We start from the raw sequence: 26,210 nt of genomic DNA on the forward strand, positions 1-26,210 counted from the left end.
GTCACTCTCGACCGTACACTCTCATACAAGAGCCACATTGAGAAGACAAGGAGCAAAGTTTGTTCACGAAACAAAATTTTGAACAAGCTCACTGGATCCAGATGAGGAGCCCGGTCAGACACTCTCAGATCAGCAGCCTTGGCTTTATGCTACTCTAGTGCTGAATATGCCTGCCCAGTGTAAAAAAAATCAACTCATGCCAAGAAGGTGGACCCAGCACTCAACCCATGCTGTCAACTTATCACTGGATGCCTCCGATCAACACCAACGGAGAGTCTCTACACCTTAGCTGCTATAGCCCCTCCAGATGTACGCAGACAAGTGACCAGCATGCAAGAGCGTGAGCGTCAGACCACTGATATGAACACCCCATGTTCAACCAGACTGCTGCACCCAAACGCCTTAGATCCAGAGGAAGCTTCCTAAGCAAAGTTCATCCTCTTGGGACAGTCTCCAAGGAAGCGGAAAGACTCACCCTGTGGAAAGAGAGATCTCCCAATTCACCAGCTATGGGACTACAACCCAGTGAGCAGCTACCACCTGGAGCTGATTCCACATGGCCTGAGTGGCGGTGTCTCAACAGACTAAGATCAGGGGTCGGAATGTGCAAGGTCGCTTTGCAGAAATGGGGATACCTACCAGAAGGACAAAACACTACCTGTGAGTGTGGAACGGTTCCACAGACTATGGAACACCTGTTGGTCTGTCCACAGATGGGGAAACATTGCACACATGAGGACCTAGCTGAATTCAACGATTCTGCTTGTCACTGCGTCAGCTATTGGCTTGGGCGCATTTGACCCTGCGCTTGGACACGCTAAGAAGAAGTATGACTGCACAGTCCAATAAAAAGTAACTATTTCAGGTTCAAAGGTCCACTTTTAGGAACTGAACATGACTGCGTGTGTGCAGATTAACCGGCCATTTTGGATTGTCAAAATGGCCGCCATATTGGTATTTAAAAAATGGTAAACATTGGTTTTCATTACAAGTGAATCCTAGACTTCAAAAAAGCAAAATATAGAAAATCCCCACAATTGCCACCGACCAAAATGTTGGTGACGCACTGAACCAAACTATATATTCAAATATAAGTTTGATGTTCAACCATCTACAATATTGTCAAAGACTGGTACATTGGAATTTACATTTAAAAAACCACTGTGCCCTTTTCAAATGACTTCCTATCTTATAAACAGTGCCAGAAATGAGTTTCTCACCCCCATGTTAGTATTAATTGATATGCCACACAAGTCTGTAGCTCGATTGGTTCAAAAGTTGTAAAAACGCATATTTTAAATATGGCGGCCAGCGGCCATCTTGGATTTGGGGGTCAGAATGGACACATATTCCCAAAATTATCCCTAAAATTAATTCTTTATCCTAAATTAATCCAAATTCAACTGTTTACATATGTTTTAAAGTGAAATGGGCTAAAAGTTAGAAAATACCATATTTTGGGTGCTAATTAGGGGGTTTTATGCATAGATACAGAGTGTCTCTTTGGATGAATCTTTTCCTTTTGCCCCAAGGAACATTCATGCCAAGTGGGACCTTTGTACTAAAAAATGCAGCGTTCGCCCCATTTTCACCCCTTAACAAGTCTACTATAATAGTTTCGAGATAAAAGGTCGAGCACTCCAGGCAAAGTATAACACACCACCTGTACCTGTACGAACACCACCTGTACGATATATACATACCGTTTGTTTTCCACTACGCATTATATACACATGCTCCGCTGCTGAAATCACGATTTGCGCATTACCCTGTTTAACGTTGCTAACTAAGAAAATTCTTTTTGGTCAGTTTTTGCTTTCAAGACATAGGCGGGGAATTCAATACACAGAGTACCGGTTATCATATTCTTTCAACACATAATATTCAAGTGCAAGTCTTACAATTGGTTTGTACAGAGGGCAAAAATAATTGGATATATTCAGAGTTTTGAGAAAAATGCATTTACAGATCTAAGCACCAATATCAAAAGGATATGACACCACCGTATGAATGATATGATTGTAGCATCTCTGCCCATTCAGATACACGTGCTGACAGCGCTAGCTTCTAATAGCTATAGAATATGTTTACATCACAAGGTTAACAATTCTAACAATTATTGTACAATGGAGCATATAGTGAAACACTATACATACTATACAAACTCCTTAATTGTCTGCGAGACTGCGTCAACAATAGAATATTGATTCGTTAAAATGGAATTGAATACATACAGCTGAGTTTGTACTACATCGAGCGATAGATAGGACTTATTTTCTTCCGTTCAGAAAAGCGAGCTACCTTATTGGTGAAATACCAATCGCCCGTCGGTCACCAACGGAGTATAGGCCTATAGTTCAGTATATTTTGTGAAGTGGCACTTGATGGTGTTATTACAGTTCCACGTGATTCATGCTGAGAAAAAAAGAATTATTTTGCTTTGGACGCAAAATTAACACTTCATCAACACATACTAGGGTTAGGGCTAATGCTCTAAGATATTAAGGTTATGGTTAGGGTTGATCGCCAGGAGCGCTATGCGTTGACGATATCCTACTTCGGCTGGGGTGTTTATATGTGTATTTTCATGTGTTTCCACGAACTGAAACTCCGCGTCTACTTGGTCGAATCAACTGAATTGTGATCTAGCAGAGTGTGTGCTGCATTGCCCTAGTCTCTCGAATTGCATTCTGAATATGCAGAATGTTATTCTGATATCAATTTTTTTTATTCGCGATATAATACGCATTTTATGGCAAATGATTAAAAAATTATATTTTTGATATTTAAAGGGGGGTAACCCTATCAGTTTAGGATATGGATTGTCTTCAAACTTACATACAATTTCAAATATTGTCCCCTTTATGCATCTATGGGAGAAAACGAGAACATTTTCAGCGTAAAAGTGAATAATTAGCACAATTAGCAAGCCAATACGTTGGTACGCATGCATTGCATTGTGGTCCGGCATCCAGAAACAACACTCCCGTCGAGTGCTTCGCCATACCACTACGCCCATCATTCTTGTGACAAAATATCTCATTCTTTTTATTTTAATTTGACCCTGATACATTTCCTTTTAATTTTGTATATTATCATCACGTACATTTTACACTTATCTTTTATTTTAGGGCTTGTTTTAATGAAAAAAAGTGTGTGTTTTATAATATTTCTAATTAATTAATTAATTAATTAATTAATTTTATAGGGGGGGACATTTTTTCTCATATTTTTTTTTCATATTCCTCGTATCATACTTAACAAGATAAGGTCTTGTTTTGTATTTATTTCATCCCTTATGTATTTCTTTATTTTAGTTTTAAGCGTTTATTATTATAGCGCCCTCATTTTTTCGGACCTATTTCCGTTCGTGCGAATTGGCAGGGAGTAATACGGCTCTTATTCACGGAAAAGTTTTATCCTACCCAGAATGTCGAAGGTGGTTACCAGTATAGCCTGTTTGTTTCTTGATTTCTCCGAAAATACATCAAATTGGATTGTCAAATTTCAGGATGGTAATGAGAAAAATATAATCTATTAAATGATACCAAAAACTCATCAACAATGAGAAAAATCGGGGGGATGATGCTGTCGATCGGGTCACGGACCTTTAACAGTCCTGGAAGTAAACTTTATAAATCTAACCATATGTACTTAAAGTGTATGTAGCTGGGATGAAAAGCCGGCGGTCTATTGCAAATTTTGATCTTCCATATAGGAGATATGGATTTTTTAGGTGTTTGGGGGAAAATCCATATCTTCAACATGAAAGGTCAAAATTTTCAATTGATCGTCGGCTTCTTCATCCCAGCTACATATATTTAAAGTACATATCATTGGATTTATTATTATTACAATTACAAAAATATCAAATTTTAATATTTTGTCATAAAATTTGTATTATAAAACAAAAAAAAATCAAAATTATGTGATATCAGAAGGACATTCCTTGTATTCAGAATGCAAGTCGATAGGCCTGGTGTACTCTCAGCTCCCACAAAAATACTGAGCAAACGCGTAATACGTTAATATCCGATCCCTTAAGCAATTACAACGTGTTAAAATTTCTAACCAACACGGATTACCAGCTGAACCACAAAATTTTAAACTTTTTGTTTAAACTTGTTTGTTTAAAATGTTAACCAACAATTGTGTGGTTCACCTGATAATCCGTGTTGGTTAACATTTGCATTTTAAACAATAAAGAGTTTATATAATTAGATGATTAGTGACAATAAAAGTTATTGAATGCAAAATATCTTGCATAATTATAATGGCTCACTTCAATACTAAACAATTCTGATTTTGGAATCTACCAGTTTATTGATCGCGAAAGAACGAGTAAAAAATCCGACTATGTACTTTGACTTCTAAGCAGAACTTTACCCCGGAACTTTGGTCTCTAAAACACACTGTCAATCATACCTGTTTATCAATCCGATTAACCACAAGTACTAAGCATGGTAGTATATGACGCGCTAAAATGTACGTCCATGCATTACTGAGAGTTTAACTTTCGCGCCACCACAAACGGTGCCGCAACTTCCATAGATTGTTGTGTACGATGTAGTTAATGGTAATGGCACGTGTACGGAGGATTTAAACAATAGCGTGATATGGGCGACCAATCACAAGGCAGATCCATTTAAAGATGCATTACATCATGGCCAATTTTAGTTAGGCCAGAAATTGGCCTAACTCTCCATAGAGTCCCGTGTTAAAAATGTTAACCGCAAGTCAAAGTAAGTAGTCCACTTGGGAAGCTAACAAACAGAGGGAGTATGGTGACTGAAAATATCAGATGTGAAAATCTATCAATTGCACACGAATAAATACAAATCAGCGTTTTATGCTTAAATTAGGGATAACCATCAAAATTTCATGTTGCCCCTATTGCTACAAAAGGTTAAATGGTCAAAATCGGTCAAAAACTTTTCGAATTATGAATTATCAAAGTTTCCCATTCTGACCGGTCATTGGAACGAAATAAAATGACAAGGTCCAAAAATAGCAATTGGGAGCAAAATTGGCATAAGCATATATTTACCTTTATATATTTCTTTATTTTAAAGGAGTATTTCGTGATCCTAGCATCCTCTTTTTATGACATTCTTCAGTACATATCCACGAAAAAAGCATATTCCCAAAATTTCAGTTGATTCCGATATTGCATTTGCGAGTTATGCATGATTATGTGTATTATACTGCCTCATAGACAATACGTTGTAATTTCGTTCTGGTGCACCAGAACGAAATTCAAATTTCACGATATCTTTGCTAAACGAATTAATCTGCAAGAAATATTTTGTACATAAACAATATGTAGCCAGAGGTTTCCAGTGATATAAAAATCCCAACATTTTTGGAGAAAAGTGGGGGATGAGGCTGTGGATCACGAAATGCCCTTTAACATATTTGCAAACATGAAACAAGCATATTGTGAAAGTATCAAAGGGGTTTCTTATGAAATGGCACTTAACTAGTCACTGGCATAAATTATTTTTTTAAACCGAGGCATTGAAATCATGCATTTAGAGAACATTTGCCAAAAATCATCCACGATGGCTGTTATGGCACAAAATCAAAATTGCACTAAGTCCAGGTGAATTTCTTTTTTCACAACCAAGAATTTCAATGTTATTGGGTTTAATATGACCATGGAAGAAAGAGATAAGAAGGAACCACAACGAACGCATTCACTTTGTCCACTCCCTTTACCGACATTTAATTGACATTGTTATTCATGAGGATTTACTTTGATCAATACCCCGCGTTAAATAGGTGATTGGTATTGTATTCCATGTATTTGCATGTCTTCTGGAGCGTGTCTGAAGCATGATTTGAACCAATGACCTTCCGTGCAAGGATTTTCTCTGGTGACGTGATCATCGGTCATTGATGGCCTACATCTTTTTCTTCCATGTTGCCCAATTTTTCCGAACTTTGATGACTTTTTTCTCAGAGTTGGCCGTCTTTGGCACTGAAACGAGTTAGCTAGTTACGATTATACACATATAAACTATTAAATTAAATAAGTTTCATGTACCGGACTCAACCGGAACATTGTGCATTATTTAAGAACATTTTACATCTATTTTCCATCGAAAAAGTCACCAAAATCTTACCTTATTTACTAAAGATGAAACTCAGCAAAAAAACTGCCGATTTTGATGACCTTTTCGATGTTTTATAGGACATTTTCTACACAACACGATCAAGAAAACAGTTTGACTGTAGATCCCAAAACAAAGCTACTATACATGTTCAGAGCATCAGTGAAATTCCATAATCTTACTTCTGGGTAGCGTTTGTTTGTTCGAGGATGGGTTTGATATCATTTTTTTCCAGTAATGATTTCGACAAGCATCGACCGCGGTAAATGGATCATACATGAAAGGAAGTACCATTGATAGCTTTTCTTTTCATGCGTCAATAGATAAGCGGATTAAAACTTGGCCGATCGAAGTCGTTGTGGTTCCTTCTCATCTCTTTCTTCCATGATATATGACCAATTAGTAGGTGTATGTAAACAAAAATCTTAAGTGCCATTGAAGGTCATTGACTCATTCACAACAATAGAGATTATCCACTTCACTCATCATGCTCATGTGTGACTTCTAACAAAAGGCACTGGTTCTTGTAGTATTCCTCATTCAAACCAAAGATACTCAATACATTATGAGTATCTTTGTTCAAACCAATTCAATGCTTGACCTCGGAGTTACCTGCATGACTTTCGCGGGCTATTTTGAAACAGTTATGGTTGCACATTCAGGTACTTCTTTTGAAAGTCCTAAACAAGGTATAGCCAGCAGCAAGTTGTAGATGGTATAGGCCTAAATATAAGAAAACGTTTAGGGTTGAGATCAGGTGAAAAATACATCGAATGAGCACGAAATTTCACATTTATGTTCAGAAAGGTGTCTTCTTAACATGATTCGAAAGGAGTATGGAAATTCCAAAGGGAAGCTGGTGATTTAATTTGTAACTCAAGATCTACTTGTTCAATTTTTTAACTTTTTTACAGAGGGTATGATAGAGGTATTACTGGCAACTCTGCCAAATTACAGCTCAGTAGGCTACGTTGTTCACCTGATCTTACTGATTTGAATATTTTGTGCCATTCTTAAGCAGTGCTGAACTCAGCCACTGGCAATTAAGCGCACTGTGGCGATGGACCAATTTTGACTCGCATTTACAGAAAAATGAAATAAGTTATGTTGCTGTAATTTGCAAGATAGTTACAAAATATAATTGACATAAACTTCTCCAATTTTTACAGAAAAATATGGAAAAATAAAAGAAGGAGATCAATTTAGAAATGTCTGTGCAAGCAGTGCACAGTTGAGCTCCCTGCATGTCTATGGGAGTGTTCTAATCAAGTTGATGGTTCATTGGTCATCCCTACTTAAGGGCTGGGGTATGAACGTTTGGACAGTATTTATTGTGGGACATTAGAGCACATCAGACATATCGAATTGCATTCTGAATACGAAGAATGTCATTCTGATATCAAATAATTTTGATTTTTGAAATTCGCAATTTAATACACATTTTATGGCAAATCATTAAAATTGATATTTTTGATATTTAACAGTACTTGAAGTAAACTTTATAAATCTGATGATTTATACCTAAAGTGTATGTAGGTGGGATGAAAAGCCGACGATCAATTGAAAATTTTGACCTTTCGTATTGAAGATATGGATTTCTTTTCCCAAAACAAAAAAAAAAAGTAGGTCTTTTTGGGAAAAAAATCCATATCTTCAATAAGAAAGGTCAAAATTTTCAATTGACCGTCGGCTTTTCCTCCCTGCTACATACACTTTAAGAATATGTCATTAGATTTATATCATTTACTTCGAGGACTGTTATATATCAAAAATTTGAAAAATATCAAATTTTTATAATAATTTGTCATAACATTTGTATTATATTGTGATTTTCAAAAAAGAAAATTATTTGATATCAGAAAGACATGCTTCGTATTCAGAATGCAATTCGATAGGTCTGAGGTGCTCTCATGTCCCACAAAAAATACTGTCGAAACGCAATAAACGCTCATTTTAGATCCCTTAAATGTAATAGCCAGTGTATGCAAAGTGGGCAAGTGGACTACGGAGAAGTCTACAGGTGAGCATACTGAAGCAAACTCAAAAATAGCGCAAATAGCGCGAGCGTACACAAAAGAAACTTCGCGCGATGTCGCCAGGTCTGAACGCTGTACCGGCATCAGCTGAATTCGAGTACGCTTAGATGGCACAGGCATGGACAATTCCAATCTATTTACGTATTAATCTGAGGTTCTAACAGTATGCTTAATACTATGTATGTTGTTTTGGGTGGTGTCAGGGGGTGATGTGCAAATGAAACCAAAATGAAGCTTTGTTTTTGTAAATTTTCAAACTAATGGAAACTAAGCATACTATTCTCCCGATTTATTGAGAAAATTAGGAAAAAATTCTCTAAAACTTTCCAAATTTTTGGCCGATTATTATACCCATATTTCAACTAAGACCCCAATCCCTTCACCCTACCCCGTGGGTACCAGCTGCTATAAATATGAGCAAAGTCATAAATAAATCCGTTGACATAATGTTTTGCTTATCAGCAGAATTTTATTAAGATCACTATATAAACATATTATTGTTTTGCGTAAACTGACAAAAAGATGCACAATTATTTATCAATTTTGTAACACTATTATTATCTATTCCACCTCCAGTGACACCTCATTAATTTCTCTGGACCTTTACTTACACTGCAATAGGTACAGAGTTAGCATTTTAAAAAATCAATATAACAGGGCTGTAGTGCTAGTTTTCATGCCCCTCCCGTGAACATATGCCTAATCCCAGGACAATAATGAATGAGGTGTCACTGGAATTTGAAGAGATAATACCAAATTATACACGAGAATCATAATCGGAATATTTGAATCATAAAATACCACTTAAATAGCTTGCAAATGACGTCCACATTTTGATCGTCATTTATTGGCAAAGCGCTGGAGTGGTCGATATGTCGGCTTGCCGCTGGTCACCGCTAGCATTTCTGGTGCGACTGCGCAGTGAAGCAAAATCATCACCTGAGCGGCAAAGCGACAAGCGGCAAGAAAGTATGAAAACTATGTAGCTGCCAACAACAACGGCTTCCGTATGACTACCCCCTTATTAAACAACTCCATTATACACCTGGATGTAGTGGAACAAACGTGATAAAGTGTCTTGCCCAAGGACACTAACCCTTAGGCCACCGTGCTCCATAAATTGTATTTGTAAAGGTTAGCAACTATTTCAAACTGTTGCGATTTGGTAGTTCACGGCATCTTGCGAAGTGAGCTTTGGAATAAATTGCATTAATCATTTCATAGCGAGTGTGTAGAAGAATTCCAATATCACAGATATACTTTTGTAGGTCCTGTGGTTCTTGTTCATTAACAACAATAAATGAAGCAGGTTTTCAAAGTATACGATTTGTAGAATGAACATTTGCAAAACATCAAAGTGTTATTTTTCTATTAATTTAGAAAGTCGATTTTTGTTTTGGCTGCTTCGACCAACAACAGTCTACCCTTAATATCTGATTAAAATGAACAGAGTGAAAATTTTGTTCTGAAAGAATGGAAATATATTTAATTGCTTGTGGTTATATGATATTAAAAGAACATTTAAACCGCGGTAGATACTATAGAATGGCAATACCTTCAAGTAATATTATTCTATTATCTACCATGATGCTATAGCAAATTTATAGCATTATAAATACCACATATAATATCTTGTTGAATAAGATTGCGGGGTTCATTTGTATAATATGAATATTTACTAAGAAAGTAACTCGAGATCTGCAATGAATCTGCTAAAAATTAAAATACCACTGGAAAGAGCAAATTCTACACGTCTAAATAGCAAACTCAAGTTATACTCATTTGAATACAACCATCCATTTTTGTAGCTGCACACGGTTTCACTTCCCAAGTTGGGGCCTACCTATTATATTGATTGGTAAGGCGTGATATTCAAATCCAAATACAGTTCTGTGGCAGGTGTGATTTCGATCAATAATTCCTACATGTTAAAGGGCTCTTTTTAATATGAATTTTACCTCATTGCACTACATTATAATAAAATGGGCCAAATGACAACATGGCACCACTATTTACCGCACGGGAGCGCGCGTTTCTGTCGACGAAGTATCATGAAACTAAGAGTCCCGTTGCAATGCATGCAGTCAGTGGCGGCGCAAGGAATTTTGTCAAAGTGAATTTCAGGGGAGTCAACGTATTTTGCGCAAAATTGCGGTAAAAAGTGGAAACTTTCGTAATTTTGGGTTTTTACTGGGGAGCAATGAAAACATTGGGGTGGGGCAAATGCCCCCTTTCCAAATTTGCATATAGCCGCCATTCCTCTATTCAGCAGCTAGATTGTCCAAATCTAAGGAGTGCACCGTCATCTAGTTATCTATATCTATGGTTTACAGACATAATCAATTGCATTTCGATTTTACAATATCTAGCATCAAAATTACTTATATAGAGCATAATAATGAGTTATTAATCAGAGTAATATCATCACAAAAGTTCTATGTACATTATGAGCAAGGAAACAAAAGCGGATGTAATGCAGATAGCTGCTGGAAAATTTGCTACATATACACTTTAACATGTTTAAGCATGTGAACATTCATAAAGCATTTGACCATGGTGAATACAATATGTACAACTAACTAAATATATCCATATACATAACGTCACTGGGCGGGAAAAACCTCGTGTACTTTTGGCCCTTGAACATGGATTAAGCCTTATAGGTGAAGACTTTATATTGAAGAGGTTGCTTCATCCATGTTCAAGGGCCAAAGGTACATGCAGGAAACACCTCATATTTACTTTTGGCTCTTGAAAATGGATAAAGCCTTGTAGTTGTAGACTTTATATAATGGTTTGCTTCATCCATGTTCAAGGGCAAAAAGTACATATAGGCCAAAAGTATTAGGTCATATAGCCAAATAGGTGGAAATTTTTTGTAACAAGCTGGGTTTTTTTCAGGAATAGCTGTAGGAACATGTCTACTATCACTGACAAAAAGTCCCCGCAAATCCCCTGTGAGCGTTTTTCAAAATCCAAGATGTCGTCCAAAATGGCCGCCATTTTCATATTTTTTTCATAATTTCCCAACCATACTAGCTAGAAACATAAATAAGGTATCCAAACATATGTTTTGAGGTATGAGGAATATTTATCAATCCATATTAAGATGGTTCAAATCTTGCAAGTATCCAAAAGCCAATATGGCGTCCAAATGGGAGCTGCTAATCACACAATTACCTAACAATATTGGTACATAAGTGTTTCAAGTTTAATACATCTTGAAGTTGTACAACAAGAATAGGTCAAACTTATTTCAATCACGCTGGCCAATATTCATGAAACCATTAACAAAATATTTGTAAATATGGTGTACATGTATTTGCACAATATTTGATCAGAGGCGCAGAATTACAAGGTTCTAACTGACGGATTGGTGTGTTTGTTAAGTATAGCCAAGCATGAAATGGTATCACCAATATTAGTATATCTTACTTACAGACTGACTAACCTTTTGCTCTGAAATGAACATATCTCAAATTTCCACAAAGGTATGACCCCCCAAGTGGTGTCAAATTAAAGAGAAAAAAGTAAAGAATATAATAAAAAATATTTTCCCACCCGGGAGTGGCATTCAACATGACCCGGGTCAATATTCATATGGGTCCTTTTTGTATCTCAAAATGCCAAGAAGGTATGAGCCCCCGAGTGGTGTCAAATGAAAGAGAAAAAAAGTAAAGAATATAATAAAAATAATTTTCCCACCGGGGGTAACACTCCTCATAGGACCTGGGTCAATATTCATATTGTGGGTCCTTTTTAGTTCTCAAAAACAATAGAAAACAAAAATAATTTGATCGGAAGTGAGATATTTACTACAAACTCAATACTTCGGTTACTCATTCATGTAATTTTACACGAAATTAGGGTTAGGATTAGGGTTAGGCACCAGAAACAAATTTGTTCGATCTTTGGATCGACCGTCGATGCTGCTTCGATGTCTGTTATTAATGAACTATCAACTAATTAATAAGAATTAATGCTACATTCATATCGGTCAATATCACTAAAGGCAATAATTATGATTATTATGATAATTAACAATAGTAAATTTAATTGATTTCATAAATAACACGGATCGAACAAGCATCGATGGTCGATCGAAAGATCGAACTAATTTGTTTCTATTGCCTTAGGATTATCACAAAATCCTCTAATCTTCGATCTGAACAATCCATTTGTTATACTGCCTACTAGAAGTCAGTGGCAGGCTCAACCATAATTCTAGTTTAATATCACAACCTCGTGTGATTTCGTAACAGTCCAGTTCGATTAGGGCCCCGGGGTTAAAACCCTTTCAAACCTTGATATTCATGCATTCATTCAGACTGTTTAGTATAATTGCGCTTAATTGCAAGTAAAATTTCATGATGATTTGGTAATGTCACTAATGCCTATAAACCTATGTATTCAGCTAAATGTTTTGACGCAGTTTAGCCTTGGCTTAAGATTTTGATCTTAATTGCCGAGAATTTCATCTACAATTTCAAGAATGCTTTCGCAAACGTCGAGCGCCTTGAATGTGTTAGATGGCAATTCCCTATAAACGTCTCCTGTCGCCTTCTGTGAAAATAACGAAGCCGAATTGGATCACAACCTATTTACAGCAGTTGTCCAACAGTACCCCTCAACTTACTGACATGTTCTTCTCCAAACTCCTGTGCATTCACGTCAGATGCTAGCGCGGACCAATTGTGATTCATCGGTTGATAACCATGCAATTGAAAGATGGCCGCTTTCAGAGCCTTCTCAGTAGCTTGATGAAGAATGAAAGCTAACGATGCTGCGCATTTTGTTCTGAAAAATCTCTTTCAAAGCTTAAAACTTTTTAGGCTTGAAAGAAAAGTGCAACTTAACCTTTGTGATCTGTTGGGAGCACCCTCGGGAAAAAGGGTTGGGTTGGGAACCTTTAATGGTTCTTTGAAGAATCTTTAAAGGCACCACCTAGAGGACCGCTTGAAGAACACTTATTGTGATAAGCTGCCATTATATTTCCCAAGCTGGAACCTACAGTATTGGACATATCATGGTCAAGAAGGTGGCAAACCTATTCTGAAATGGTGGAGCCTGGTCTCTTAGTATTTAGATGTTTGTATTTTGGAACCTTATATGTTTGAAGGAGCCTCTCTCTATGGATAAGTGAAACTGCGAGGACGTCTTTCAGGATACATATATGATACCGATCCAGTCCTAACTTGAATACGCGATCAATGCTTTGAGCAAACGGAAGAAAAAATAACAAGCCGCTCCCTGTATCGTCAGAGAGATATTTGTGTCCAATGTAAATAACAAAGTTCTGATCGTCTAAACTGGATGAAGACAGGAATATATCTCTTGATTGAGATATGTTGCTCAAACGCTTTCCATCACTATTGAAGAAGGCTGTCTTCAATTCTCTCACACAAACAAAGCTATCAAATTTACGCAAATCGGCAATTTTCTGTTGCTTTTCTTCGCTTGGAGTTTCGCTTGTTTGGTGGTAGATAAGTCTGAGTAGGATTGTTTGCAAGTCCTCTGAATGCAACAGCTCCTTCATTTGTTGCAGGATTGAACACTGTGAGCCTCCACTGCAAGGAACATTGCTGTCTAATGGTTTCTCTTGTGTCACAAGCTTTTCTGGACGAAGATGTGTTGGTAATAATTGAATCAGCTCTGAATAATTTGTCACACCGAATGGGATGGGATACTCAAAGTCATAAAATATTGCTTTCAGAGGGGCAACCAGCTCGATATTTTGTTCATTATCATTACAAAGCAACTCTATCTCATCAAGATCGGTGTAGAGAAGACTCGTAGATTGTCTTAACTTGTTCTCTGTTGTAGGCAGATAGAGAGTCATGTCTTTGCATTTATCTTGTCTTCTCTTTGAAAGCATGATGAATATGCCTCTGACAGCAGCATATGCACTTCTCTTCTCGCACTCATTCATGGGTTCATCCCTGCATACATCGTGGATTTCTTTCAACACAATTGCTAATTGTTGAAAGGTAGGTTCCTTCTCCGCACCTAGGACGCTCAGGATGTTGTCAAAACCTCCAAGATGACGAGGAGCACAGTAGAGGTAAGGTCTCAGATGATCTTCTATGGATTTATCTATTTCTTCAACAAGTTGATTTGCTCTGACAAGCTTGCCCCTTTCATCTCCTACGAAACATATAGGCACCTGTCGCAGCTCGTCTTTGATCTTTCTCTCCTTACCACCAAGTTGTTTCTTCAAATACCCCAGTATCGTTGGGATTGTTTCGATAAGCTTCAGTCTCACTTTTTCACCCAATTCGTCGTTAAGTCTTGAAGTAGTTTGCTCTGTAGTCATGATATGGGTAGACAAGAGCTTCATGTGCTTGATCACAGTCTCCAGATCGGGCTCTGTTATTATTCCTAAATGCTTGTGGATGTTGATCTTTTGTGGATATTTCTTATTGTAGAATGTATGTATCTTCTTGGGAACGCCAGATGAAGCAATCAGAGGGGCAACTGTCCACGTTAGATCTATGTAGTCCTCTGAAATAGCTCCTCGAAAGCAAATAAAGTCTACACTTGTTGTGGTACCAGTTTGAGGATATTTCTCATCGATTCTTACAGAGGGCACGAACTTGATTTTGGATATGGTCGATAGGGTTTCTTCATCTAGTAGATCTTCATTCATCTGAATCTCTTCTATGAGTTTCCAGGATAATTCTCTCAAGTCATTGATTGCTTCAGTCCCCGTGCATGTATTTGCTTTCCCTTCAATTCTCCTTGCTAACATGGTAAGAATGTCTTTAGTCATTAAATACTTCAAACCAATGTCCTTCAGGAATTGATGCCATGCATCTGTACGGAACTTCTGAGGCAGTAGTTGAATGGGATCCAGTAGCGCTGAGAAATAATAGTTGGTCGGATCAAAGAAAGAGTTTGCTGACTGGACCCATCCGTTCATATCTTTGATGAATGCAACTTCTCTAAGCTCTACGTACATTTGTTCTTGATCTCCTCTGGAAGATCGTGGAATAATCTCATCTCGTATGGATTCCACATACTTTAACTTATCACTTAGACGAAATCGCTTCATTTCTGGAAGTATGAACTTCATATAGATACCCGATAACGTAATTCTTTCTATGCGTAGCATTTTATACAGTTGCTCCAAATAGTTCTGCTTCAAGAATATGACCTTCCCATTCGCTACCACCAAATCCAAAGTTGTAGACTGGTCGATATACCCTTGTATACTATAACAGCAGGTGTACCTGTGGATGCTTTCTCTGTATGCTGTCGTCGCTAGACAAAACAGTGGAAGCTGTTTAATAGTCTGGATTTCATCATCAGATAGATATTCCTCTCCTTCTTGGAAGTAACGCAGAAGTGTGTCACATTCGTCGTCTGTCAGTTTACCCGACACGATTGCTGTCCTTTCCTTTTCAATCATGTGTTTGATCAGCTTGATAATCTCATTACGGAGATTTGGTGTAACCAAGAGACTTTGCAGAATAGCTTTGATACTCAAGCCTTTTGATTGGGAGAGATCGTTTGAACCCGTTATTCTTTTCTCGTCCACAACCTGACAACCGAGCTTCTGAAGTACTTCTAGGAGTAAGCTTCTGCCACAATCAATAAAATCGTCAGCAAACAAGACAGATTTGGACATTCTGATCGACACAAGATACCCGGATGTAGTCGGAATTACAGGCCAGTCAGACAAAACTTGAAGATCACAAGGTTTGTCTTCAATTTGCAATCGATAAATGTAATCCCAAAGACTTTGTAACCAGTTGGCTTGCGGGAGAGTTCCTTGACTTTGTGTCAACCACTGTAGATGATACTCTGGATTTTTCCAATTTGGCGGGAAATTCGTATGTATATATTTTGCCAACTCGTGTATGGTGAACTCTTTTAGTATGCCAGTTTGGTAGAGATCCATTTTACTTCTTTTTTTCTTTGCCTCTGCTTTCCTTTGCCTCTGCTCTACCTTTCCTCCATTTTCTTTCCTATTATTTGCTTTATCTTCACCTTCAGCCTCTTCTTTTTTATTGATATTCTTCGCCCACTTGTGCAAGAGAGAAACAACACCAGTGTCAAGAAATAGACCTTGAAGGGTTGGCAGGAGTTTGTGATCAGATGATAAGTACTTCGGGTCATGTGATGAAAAGACGTCTAAAACGCCATCTCCATCAAGTTGGAAAGGCAGTCCGTGCAGGTCGTCAACTTTACTTAGCCCATCGAGACAATATTCCATGACTATTTCGAGAACAGATGCATTGTTGAAGGGCGTATCATCTATAATGCGCGATAACCCACGGGCGATCGTGTTTTTAACATATTCCCTACAGCGTTCAGGAGATATGAATTCCGCTTTTATACCAACTTCTTCTGCTTTGAAAGACTTGCCAATGCTCTCGCTACAGGATATCAAGTTGAACCCAATTTCCCGTAAGAAAATCCTGAAATCAGGTGACTTGCATTCGTCATCCTGGCCTGAGCTGTCAAGTTTTGACAAGTCATCAAAGAACGCACTACTTGCGGGATCACCTGTACATACGTTTGGACTGCGCCAGTGAACATCAAATTGTTTTGTTTTGCCGTCATAATTCTTGATAACTGGCAAGACTTTCAGATCATTCATACCTATGTACCTCAAAACTGAAATGCCAATGAGTTTCCAGATATCACTAAGCTTAGAGTCTGTCGACGTCATGTTTGGAAACAGCTGATCATACCTGCGGCAAAGGAGCTGTTGATTGACTTCGACTATATTTTGTGACTTCAGAAGAACCATCTTAGCTGCAACAATGAGGTGTGCGTACGCTGGAGCGATAACATACAAAGCTAGTAGCTTATTCCATTTGTGTATCGGATCTTTGTCTCCTTTCTTAAGATTTTGACGTGACTTTTCAAGCCGGAAAGTACCATTCACATGAACTGGCAGATTTGTATCGATCTGTAGAGGCAGGAAACAGAAGGCTTTGCCAGACTCGCCATGTGTGGAAGGATCCTGTATCTCATGTATACGTGTAGCAACTCCTCCTCTAGGCAGATATGTTTTCGTCATAAATTCGCCCGCTTCACAGTCCTCTTGAGGTATTGCAGCAGACTGATCCAAACCAATAGACTGCGAAACCATCCATTCTTCTTGTTTGTTCTTAGAGTCAGTCACGTTGATGGTGTACACGCGGTTCATCTCCGGTATTTCTCTGATTGGTACGTTTTTGTACTTTTTCAGATGTGTGCCGAGTTCGTTTCGACTTGCCCTGTCTTGTGGTGAAATATCCGCTGAAACATGATACCTTAATTTCAGTTTACCGGTCGATTGATCGATCTCAGAAATTGATATCTTGGCTATGTTATTGAGAAAAAGCAAAGCCTCTTCAGACACTTTCTCAAAATCTGCAAGTAATTTTTTGACTTGGTCAGTGTCGTAACATTTATCTGATATCTCGGATTCCATCTCGTGAGATCGAAGAGGAAATCGAAACATTGTGCCCTTCTCGAGATCAAATTCTTTGAACTCTTGAAGATATCCTTGTGTCATATCAGGAAATGTTGTCTGAAATCCTAGGTTTCCGCTGTGATCATCATTAGTGTATAACTTCCCTCGTTTTTCCCTCGTAGCACGAGGAACATATTTGACATGCGGGTCAAATACACACAACTTGTCCATACTCTGAGTCAGAAATGTTGGACAATCTGAGAGTAGATACACGGCATTGAACCCAATACCAAAACGACCAGCTGTTGTATTGGATATTTTCCCACCAACGCCAACATTTTGAATACCTTTGATATCTTCGTTTGTGAATGGCTTATCATTGTAGACACATATTGCTGGTAGTGAATGAATAGGTCTCCAAGACTCTCCTGCTATCTTGGCACCATCATGCTTTCTTGGATCATACACCACATGTATTTCAGATGCTCCTGCATCATCAGCATTCTGAAGAAGCTCCTTCAGCACATCAGAATTGTGAGAGTATTCTGATAAAATCCCTCTCAAGCGAGTAGTCAATTTCTCATGTTGCCCAAAAGGATGTTCAAATCCTTCATCTAATGAACACTGATCATGTCGAATATCTAGACGGGTTCTGATTCCGAGCAGTCTGGCTTGATGGTAAGTAATACTGTCGTATGTGTATATGAATCCCTCGAAACTTTCTTCAAGTGTTGAATCATCATCCTTATACTCGGTGTCCCTATTGTAGACTAATTCTGCACAAGGCCGCAGCACACCACGCACGTCAGGAACGAAAACTTGTTCACGTATGGAGGTCAGGTCTTCATAAGAGGCCAGAGCCTTGATAATGTCCAGTACAACTTCCATGTCAATGCTACTAACAGCCATATCGTTGTAGGACCGTTTTAGATTCTTCAAGATATTTTGTAAATCTTCTGCAGCAAAGGATTCTTTCACCCCTAATTCCATCAGCATGGTCACGACTTGCTTGTGTTCATCATCTTGAAGTTCTGGTGGAACCACAAACAAAGGAGTTTTCAGGTTTCCAAGCTGAATGCTGCTGTTAAATGCTATCTTGTCTGGTGTTGTGAAGCCACTTCCATGCCACACCCACGACTTGCCTTGTAACAATTCTCGGAATATTTCCAGATGTTGAGTATCATCTGAGCACCTGTCTGCCATATACTTGTAGATCTGTTCAACCATCGGACCCATGTCACGTGTAACGCGTGAACATCTTGACAGGTTTATCAAGTGTGTGGCTACATCGTTGACTGAACATGTTGACGTCACGTTTTGGTCCCATCCAAAAAACGTAGAAAAGGCATCAACGTGTTCCGTCAAAACAAGAAGTGGTGCCACAGATCCTACAAGCGGTGCTGCGTCAATGAGTTTGACTTGATTTGGTTTGTGGAGCCTTTTTGAAGTACCGTACCAAGGGGCTGATGTCGGGTATGATGATGGAGGGATGCATTCACATGATAACCATTCTATATCGTTGAGAAGTACCCCCACGGATGTGTTACTTCCTTGGTAGTAGATCTTGCTCTTGAGGGTGTCAGAATATTGTGAAATATATTTCAGAAATGCTCTGCTCCTTGTATGATCGCCAGTCTTTGCTATTTCTCCAGCTATGTCAAGTAGCTCCTGTGCTGTCACTTGTGATTCTGATTTCAACATTCTCTTTAGATGTTTCAGTATCCTTCCGGTAGCATAGATACCAGTTGGAAAGACCGGACTATTTTGGAACAACTCTCCAAGTAACGTACTGTCAGGCACAAATAGCTCACAAGGACTTGCATATGTCTGACGTGAAGTTAAAATGAATCTCACATCTTTGACGTTGTCATCAAATTCAGTATTTGTCAATACCCATGTCATCAGCCTGTCACATTCCTCCCTGCTATAGACAGACTGATTATCTACCTGTGGAAGAACGTGAGATTTCACTAAATTGTACTTGCTTAACGTTTGTATACATAACGCTGTACATAGCCCAGTAGTCACGTCATCTAATACTATAAATGGAATCTGTAGTTGTTTTGTTTGGATCGGAATGCCGTAGAGCCCAGATTGTACCGCGTATTTACACTCTGTCGCTGTTACATAACTGCCGTCGGTTGCTTTGAAAATTGGCAATTGACGGACAATTGTTTGCCACTTCGACGGGAAAGACTGGATCTCCGAGGAAAGAAGTGACGCAAGGTCGTGTTTCAAGTCTGTGGATGCTTGTGCTACCATGTGTGGCAAATTTGTGGTTTTCCCAAGATTTTCTAGTATGTACATAACACCTTCTCCATTCCCAGAGCGTACATATGTCAAGATCTCTCCATGTTGTACGACAAATTCTGGGAGATCTTCCTTGACCACAACAGCTCCAAGGGATTCAAGAAACGAACATATACTATTCGAAAGCAGCTTACATGAGTCACTGTGTCTAGTGTCCTTGTTGTATATCAAGGTGTTCTGACGAAGTGGTGCAAGATGCACTGTATCAGCGGTTTCTTGCAGTTGGATAAGTGGAAGATCGACTAGCTTATGCAGTGATAATTCACTATGCCGAAGCCACGTCCAGAGTTCATTCAGCCAATCCATTCGCAGAGGTTGTGATCCTGACTTCCAGGTGACAACACCGTTTCCATTGACCCAGTCGGAAGGCAAGTTTTCTCTAAGTATGGAAGGTACCTCACTTGCAGACAACCTCGTCAACTGAGTAGCTGATAAGGCGTCAATCAGCTCAACAGGACAGTCACTGGAGCAAAATTGTGATTCCATGCTGGGAAATATGTCGGTCAGGACAGCTTGGTTCTGCATGTAAATGGATCTGGAATTTCTGGAGAATGCAATAAATTGACGATTTTCTAATGGCAGTAGATGCACACCTTCTAAATCCGTGAACTCCTTGTCCTGAAAGATATACTGAAGTAGGGACATTTTTTCTTCCTTTGTCAGCCATTCAAGAGGATCATGCCTGACGACTTCTCTGATAAGGGCAGGTGTTACTTTTCTAACGTTGATGCCTCCCCACTCTAAGGCTCGTAGTACATGTGCAGGTGCGTATACAACTGGGTGTCCTCGCTTCTTGTCATGCGTCAACACCTTTTGAATCAAGGGATCTTGGTCTGTGTCAACATATACTTCAGCTGGAGTTATCCATGATTCACCGGCGGCAGCCATCGCGTATAAGATTGCCTCTTCGCCGAGTATCTTCACAGCAGTTCTGACAGCATTGTTCCATGCTCCGTCCAGACGGTCTACTTCTGGCCACAATTGATATACCATTTCCGATGGTAAATTATGCTTGATAGCTTCTTTGATTATCTCAGCATAAGCTAATGGTAAATTATCCTCAACAAGCTGCTTATTCCATCTGGCGAGTTTGTCGTGTTCTGAGTCATGATCGGGCCATTTGATGCTACGTCGATTTTTGACAAGTCCAAAGTATCCATGTACATGAACAGGTAAATTCGTGTGTTCACCTTCTGGAAGAGGAAGGAAGCAGAATGTTCTACCTTCGGTAACAGTAGTGGTTTTAGCTGCCACTCCAACCCAAGGCAAAGAGTTTACGTCCTTGTCCTTTAGCAGCAACTGCAAACCGGTACTTCTTCTCAGGACATTCACGATGAGGTAATCAGTACTTGTAGTGCTTTGCGATTGCAATGAGCTGTCTATCTTAACTCGGTTCCGGGTAGTAGCCTCCGTTTCTTCACTCTTGTCTGATTGCAGCATTTCATTACTCTTTTCAAATAATTTTGATCTTTCTAATTGCAGGTGTGAGCGAGATTGGGAAGATACCTCAACTTTAAAGAGTAACATGGGATCTGGATTGCCATCTTTTTTTTCCAACACTGAAACTGACTCGACGCTTTTGAGAAACAATAAAGAAATCTCGGAATCGTTTTGAAAAGATTGAAACAATTCGGCAATTCTAGCGTCGTCATATAAAACGGAACTAATTCTGGACTCTTCCTGTCTAAGGGGAAACCTAAAAATAGTCCCTGGAAATTCTCCTTTCTGAAAATCTTTCTCACTGCATCTAAAAAGTGGGTTCAAAAATGGGGCAAATTGACCTTTGAACTCGGATTGTAAGAGTTCGTTTGAAATACGCCACCATTTACCTCTCTTATCTACTACACCCTCTTCTGGATCCACGCTCACGAAATGCTTCTCTTGTGGGTCGAAAAATCCAACATTTGTCCCGCTGAGAATACTCGGCATATCTGAAATATAAAAGAAGTAAATAAAACAGTCAATGATAAAGATGTGATGTTGTGAATTATACCTCCTAAGAATGCAAATACCGTAACACACTTCATTGCGTTACAGGCATCTGGCATGTCTGCTGTGACCGGGGCAACCATTACAATATCTCTTATCACTTTTCCAATCCCGAAGAAATGCCAAAATCCAGTGAAGTCATTAGGAAAGTTTGTCAGAGAAGAGATTGAACCCTCAACATATTTCCAACTATCACACTCAGTCACATGCAACATAATATCAAAGTTAACTTTCCCGTGCATGCAGAGTGGTGGGTGCGTAAGGAAGCTTTTCGTTGGATTTCTCTGCAAATTTCTAGACTAATGTGCATAATCTGCCTGGCAAGTAGACCTATTTATCACAAGATAGTGCGTATGAACGACTAGAAGGACTCATTCTATTCCAAGATCTGCATCCAATTCCACACTCCACAGCGCATGGAAAGCTTAACAAAGATACTGCTGTTAATAATGATGGGTCCGTCGTCAATCACGTCTCCAAATATATGTCTCAGAGAATCTATAATATAGGTCCAGTGTTTTTTCATACGCGTCGTGTATCAGTAAGTGGGAATGAGCTATGGTGAGAACTTCAAAAACATACCTGTAATATGATAGATGGATATGAAACCCAAACCAAACTGTCCGACTTTCGTGGGATCGTCAATTTTTCCACTCTGCTGTGGTTTCTGGATGTTGGTCCAATCTTCATCCGTAAAAGTTGCGTCATTGTATACATAGAGTGCTGGCCCATTGAACTTTCTCAAGGAGTCCTTCCATAGATGATCTGTTGGGTGCTGGGTCTTGTCGTACAGAAAGATGACTTCCGGGCACCAGCATCGTCGGCATTCTGGAGGAGTTCCTGTTAAAAAGTTAGGATTATAATCCAAAAGAACGCCAAAATTTATCTGCGCGTCGGCTTTCAGCCTAATAATAATTGTCATTTATAGGAAATTATGATGTACGTATGTTGAGCCTCTAGACCTTATCACTCCTGTTATATAATTCGCTTACTTAATCTGATTTTCTTTCAATCTTCCACACCAATGTGGAGAATCCGTTGATAATCTTACATTTCAATTCAATTAGAATGCTCTTTGCGATTGCTAGCAAATAGTTGGGGTTTTTTTAATCATTTTCAACGGCCAATGCACTTGGCCATTTATTATCACCATGATACGATGCCGTTGATGGTAATAATATCTTCATTGGCGTAATGAAAAGTAACATTAATACAATTGTGTTTTTTTTGGGGGGGGGAGCTTTAATGACTTACTTTTAGTATCTGGCCTCCTTCTGGATATTCGTCTAATATTTGTTTTATGTACACGCAGACAGGTGGTAGCTCTAATCCAAATTGACCTGGTAATAATAATAATAATAATAATAATAATAATAATAATAATAATAATAATAATAATAATAAAATGATAATAATTTTGTCCGTTGTGGCAGATATATCGGGAGCTGAAATATATAGCAAAAACTTATTCAATGTATATAAAGCGCAGTTTTTTCCTGCGCATTTTGATACCTCTTTTGTTGCCCTACTATATCATTTGGTCAAGTTATGGGCGCTTGAGTGGCTTCAAGTCGAATTTTGAAAGTTGCACTTAGCTCATATTCAAGACCTTAGACGACGAATCCAGGCAGTGATAGACAGTGATGGTGGGCACACCAAGTATTGAGATGTCACGTCAGCAGAAAGAGTTCATGAGATAAATCAGAGATAAAGGGTAGCAAGTATGGAAGTTGAAGTCGAAGGAGTAAAATAAAGTAATGTTCATGGTTAAGTTAACAGAGCACATCGGTGTCCTTTGTCTTGATTTTGTGTGGGGGTGGGGGTGTGTGGGTACACGACGAACGCATTTGGCTTGAATAGGAGCTATTAAAGCTAGTGCAACTTTCAAAATCCGACTTGAAGCCACTCAAGCGCCCATAACTCGACCAAATGATATCGTAGAGCAACAAAAGAGGTATCAAATTGCGCAGGAGAAAGCTGCGCATTATATACATTAAAGTTTTGCTGTATATTTCAGTTCCCGATATATCTGACCATCTATAATCGTTTCAATACTTTCTGGGTTGAGTTTAATACGCGCTTGACGGTTAGTAATACGCTGAATTTATAACAGGAGATCTGCAAAAAATATACCTTGCATTCCTATCTAAAAAAAAACAGATATGAACTTACCGCTGTTGTTGCTCATCTTGATCGCCCTGCATTGAGGATACAAATCCTTGAAATTGATTGTACCAATAAAATTACAGCGATCTTTACGTAGATATCTGTTGGCAAGAATAAGAAATAAATATGGCCTATTTTAGACAAAACACTCCTTACTTATCTAGCAATAATATAATTGTTTTATAACAAACATCAAAAGTTATTTAAAAAAAGTAAAACGTCAAAAAAATTGTTTGTTTGTGCGAATCTGAAATAGCAAAAAGCCTCCAACTTATCTATGATCCACAAGAACATTGATGTATTTTCACGGATAAATGAGGTAACATCTGCCGTCATGACGAAACAGTTGGCTAGGAAAGTTACCACAACAATTTGAACTCATTTTTGGATTTGTGGTTAATGATTGCCCACATTACGCTACTCTGCATTTTAAAAACGCTACCAATTACTTTTGACAACTTATGTTCCAGCATGAATTCTAGTTTACCAGCTTGTCATTCAGCCAAAGATGATTGAATGAGTTATTACCCCCTTTCGGCTGAGCGTTGTGAAATGTGACAAATTGTTTAAGGGTTTATATGTAAATTGAATATAAGGAGCGGTTTTGCGAAGCGGTTCTATTATCTATACTCGCTTTGCACTACTGAGGCCCCGGGTTCGAGCCCCGGTCGTTTCCAAAAGCTCCCAAAGTTTCGTGCATTTGGTGTCAGAGGCTCCGGGTTCTCCAGTTACCTCCTGCATAAAAATCCAACCACCAAACCCACAGAATTTATACTGAGGTAACAGTCTCACTTGAGACTACTACATCTGCCCTCCAAGTACTCTTACGTTTCAAGAACATAAATTGCAATAATAACAAGTGAAAAATAAACAACCAATTATTTCCCTTGTAAAATTAAAATATTTGGTTAAACTCATAGCTCGTCCAATATGCAATAAATGTAGGCTCAGTCGATCCGTATCATTATTTTACTTTAATTGACTAGTCTACTTGGTTTACAAAATAATATCAGTTGTATTTGCCTGGAACAGAACAATTATAATGTTTACTCAGTGGCCCGATGTTTATGCTTGCCATCACTACTTCAATGACCCATAAAGTAGCCTATTGTTTTCGATTCGTGTCACATATACATGCCGGGGTTTGCAGGTTTTTGCTGCAGGTGAAAAAAACACGATTTTTTTTCCACTTGGCAAACACACATTATTGCCAGCAATAATGTTAAAAATGATAAAACTGATAAATGTTTCACTCATTTTTTTTCATATCAAAATAAATTATTAATTTACAAAAATAAATAATATATTTGCCTTTAATATTTTCAAGAACGATTTGCTTAACGGATCTGGAATGAGCGTTTTGAGCGTTTCGACAGTATTTTTTGTGGGACATAAGAGCACATCAGACATATCGAATTGCATTCTGAATACGAAGAATGTCTTTCTTATATCAAATAATTTTCATTTTTTGAAATTATTAAAATTTGATATTTTTCTCATTTTTGATATATAACACTCCTCTAAGTAAATTTTATAAATCTAATGATAATATTCTTAAAGTCTATGTAGCTGGGAGGAAAGCCGACGATCAATTGAAAATTTTGACCTTTCATATTGAAAATATGGATTTTTTTTCCCATAAAGACCAAATTTTTTTGGTGTTTTGGAAAAAATCCATATCTTCAATACAAAAGGTCAAAATTTTCAATTGATCGTCGGCTTTTCATCCCACCCATACACTTTAAGTATAAATCATCAGATTTATTAAGGGATCTGGAATGGGCGTTTTGAGCGTTTCGACAGTATTTTTTTAGGGACATGAGAGCACCTCAGACTTATCGAATTGCATTCTGAATACGAAGCATGTATATCTGATATCAAATAATTTTCATTTTTTGAAAATAATACAAATTTTATGACAAATTATAAAAAATTGATATTTTTCACATTTTTGATATACTAGTGTACCTGTAGCTGTAAGAGCACCTGTAGCCGTGATAGTGCTCCCGTGATATGGAGAATTACTTTCACCAAGTGTTTAAAGCCAAATCAGACTAAGTTTAAAATGCAGCTCCTGGATGACCTTTGACATCAGATGACCTCGATTTTAAGTTATATGTGTTCCCTTCATATCAAGGATTCCACCCACCAAATTTGAGCCCGATCGGACAAAGTTTTAAATTTGACCCC

General features: G+C 38.3%; 1 protein-coding gene across 1 annotated transcript in view; it reads right to left on the reverse strand.

The window, feature by feature from the left end:
* Positions 1-24,116, reverse strand: part of LOC140158052 (uncharacterized) — a 43,848-nt gene extending 19,732 nt beyond the window's left edge. Inside the window, 6 exon segments of the mRNA XM_072181299.1 lie at positions 12,786-12,905; positions 13,199-21,796; positions 22,437-22,658; positions 22,661-22,694; positions 23,109-23,194; positions 24,027-24,116. Coding sequence (XP_072037400.1) covers positions 12,786-12,905; positions 13,199-21,796; positions 22,437-22,658; positions 22,661-22,694; positions 23,109-23,194; positions 24,027-24,042 — 9,076 coding nt within the window. The 5' untranslated portion in view covers positions 24,043-24,116.
* Positions 24,117-26,210: the final 2,094 nt, after the last annotated feature.

The sequence above is a fragment of the Amphiura filiformis genome, chromosome 7, assembly GCF_039555335.1.
Source record: "Amphiura filiformis chromosome 7, Afil_fr2py, whole genome shotgun sequence".
NCBI lineage: Eukaryota > Metazoa > Echinodermata > Ophiuroidea > Amphilepidida > Amphiuridae > Amphiura > Amphiura filiformis.